Below are 1,513 nucleotides of genomic sequence, written 5' to 3'. Positions count from 1 at the left end.
CTGCACAGAGAGACACATGGAGATCAGAACTGTGTCAAAACAAGATACATGTAATACTTAACATGTATCCTCCACAGGGGGGTCGTAAAATAAATTTGAGGGGTCACAAGATGAAGAGATCAAAATATTTATGCCACACAGTCATCCTTATTTTTTTAGACGTCACAAATTTTTGAGTTTTTGGAAATTACTAAACACCTCTACTTCTTTGAGATTCTAGAACTTATTCTGCTTAAACGAGGAAAAAAAAAAGATAGACATAGGGGTCGCAAAATAGACATTGTTATGTTTTAAATGGTCACGAGTCAAAAAAGTTAGGAGCCGCTGGTGTACAGTCTTTGTGGATGCATTCATACTATCATTCATCATCCATCCAAGTTTCACTGCAGGAGTGATGTCAGAGATTTAAAAAAAACAAAAAAACAACGTCCTTCGTAGTAAACCAATTGTGTAATTTGGGAGAGTTTATTTACAGCATAGCAGTTGAAGCCTTTTAACTAATAAACATTTTGACCTTTAATCATTGTGTCCCCTTTGGGCCAATTAGTGATATATTTTAAATGCCAAAATACACCCCTAAAATAAGTTGTCACCTCAAAAATCATGTTTGACAGGGCAATTTACACTACCATATACTGCATAGTATTTTTATTTGCACTTAACCACAAATATGTTCAACCCTATCAAACTGAGTGAAGGTAATTGTAATTACGGGTATTTCTGGTGGGAAATGCTTCCCTGCTCTTACTTTGGCTTCAGACATTGCATCTTTCCTTCGTGGCGGCAGAGGAGGCGGCTTCAGCAGCTCCTCCCCGAGCTGGTGGAGGCTGCCGCAAGACGCAGACTGGAACTCTGAGAAAAAGAAAAGACACTCATGAAGTTAAAAACAGTATGGATAAAAGATCAAAAACATGCCCTGCTCACTATCACAGCACACAGATCACAAAGTACTATAAGAACGATTCCTCTGACTGTTAGCAGTATTGCAGTCAGATAGAAAGCAATCTGGTAAAAACTACCAAATCAAAAACTAAAAAGCCCAAACTTACTTGAAGGCGGCAGAAGAACAGTAGCAAATATGGAGTTGCAACCTGTAAAATTCAAAGAGAGAGGTGAAGATCTCATCTCACAAGAACGGTGCATGCTTTTGCATTAGTGTTTTTTACATTGCCCAACTTCTCTACAGACCTCAATCTCTTGACTGGATCCATCTTTTGTCAGTGTTCATTGTTTAAAAAAAACATTATGCCCATATGATGCAGATAGTGGCTCAGGAATAGGACTGTCCACTTAGCCACAGTTAAAGTTTATTCTTTGCAGTAATAAAAATAGCATTAAGTGAAATGTCAGTGGTACAAAAAACTCCACTAATGTGCAGCATGTAAAGTCATGTAATGCAATCAATCTGTAAAACACTAAACAAAAAAACTAGTAAGTATTTACGGACTTCCATAGAGATGTTAAGAAACTAAAGACTTGAATACACACATTCCCTGAAGAGGAACAATTGTGA

At 37.3% G+C, this 1,513-nt stretch overlaps 1 protein-coding gene across 2 annotated transcripts in view; it reads right to left on the bottom strand.

Moving 5' to 3' along the window:
* sos2 (son of sevenless homolog 2 (Drosophila)) overlaps positions 1-1,513 on the bottom strand; it is a 41,108-nt gene that overhangs the window by 3,163 nt on the left and 36,432 nt on the right. The window contains exons 21-22 of one of the 2 annotated variants that reach the window (XM_044167402.1): positions 1,050-1,091; positions 749-852 (exon numbers count right to left, since the gene is read on the bottom strand). In XM_044167402.1, coding sequence (XP_044023337.1) covers positions 749-852; positions 1,050-1,091 — 146 coding nt within the window. The remainder of the gene's footprint in view (positions 1-748; positions 853-1,049; positions 1,092-1,513) is intronic. The other variant, XM_044167403.1, reaches the window with a different exon arrangement.

The sequence above is a fragment of the Siniperca chuatsi genome, linkage group LG15 (genome assembly GCF_020085105.1).
Source record: "Siniperca chuatsi isolate FFG_IHB_CAS linkage group LG15, ASM2008510v1, whole genome shotgun sequence".
Classification (NCBI taxonomy): Eukaryota; Metazoa; Chordata; class Actinopteri; order Centrarchiformes; family Sinipercidae; genus Siniperca; species Siniperca chuatsi.
The sequence above is the reverse complement of the archived record's forward strand: the minus strand, read 5'-3'. Positions and strand labels throughout refer to the sequence as shown.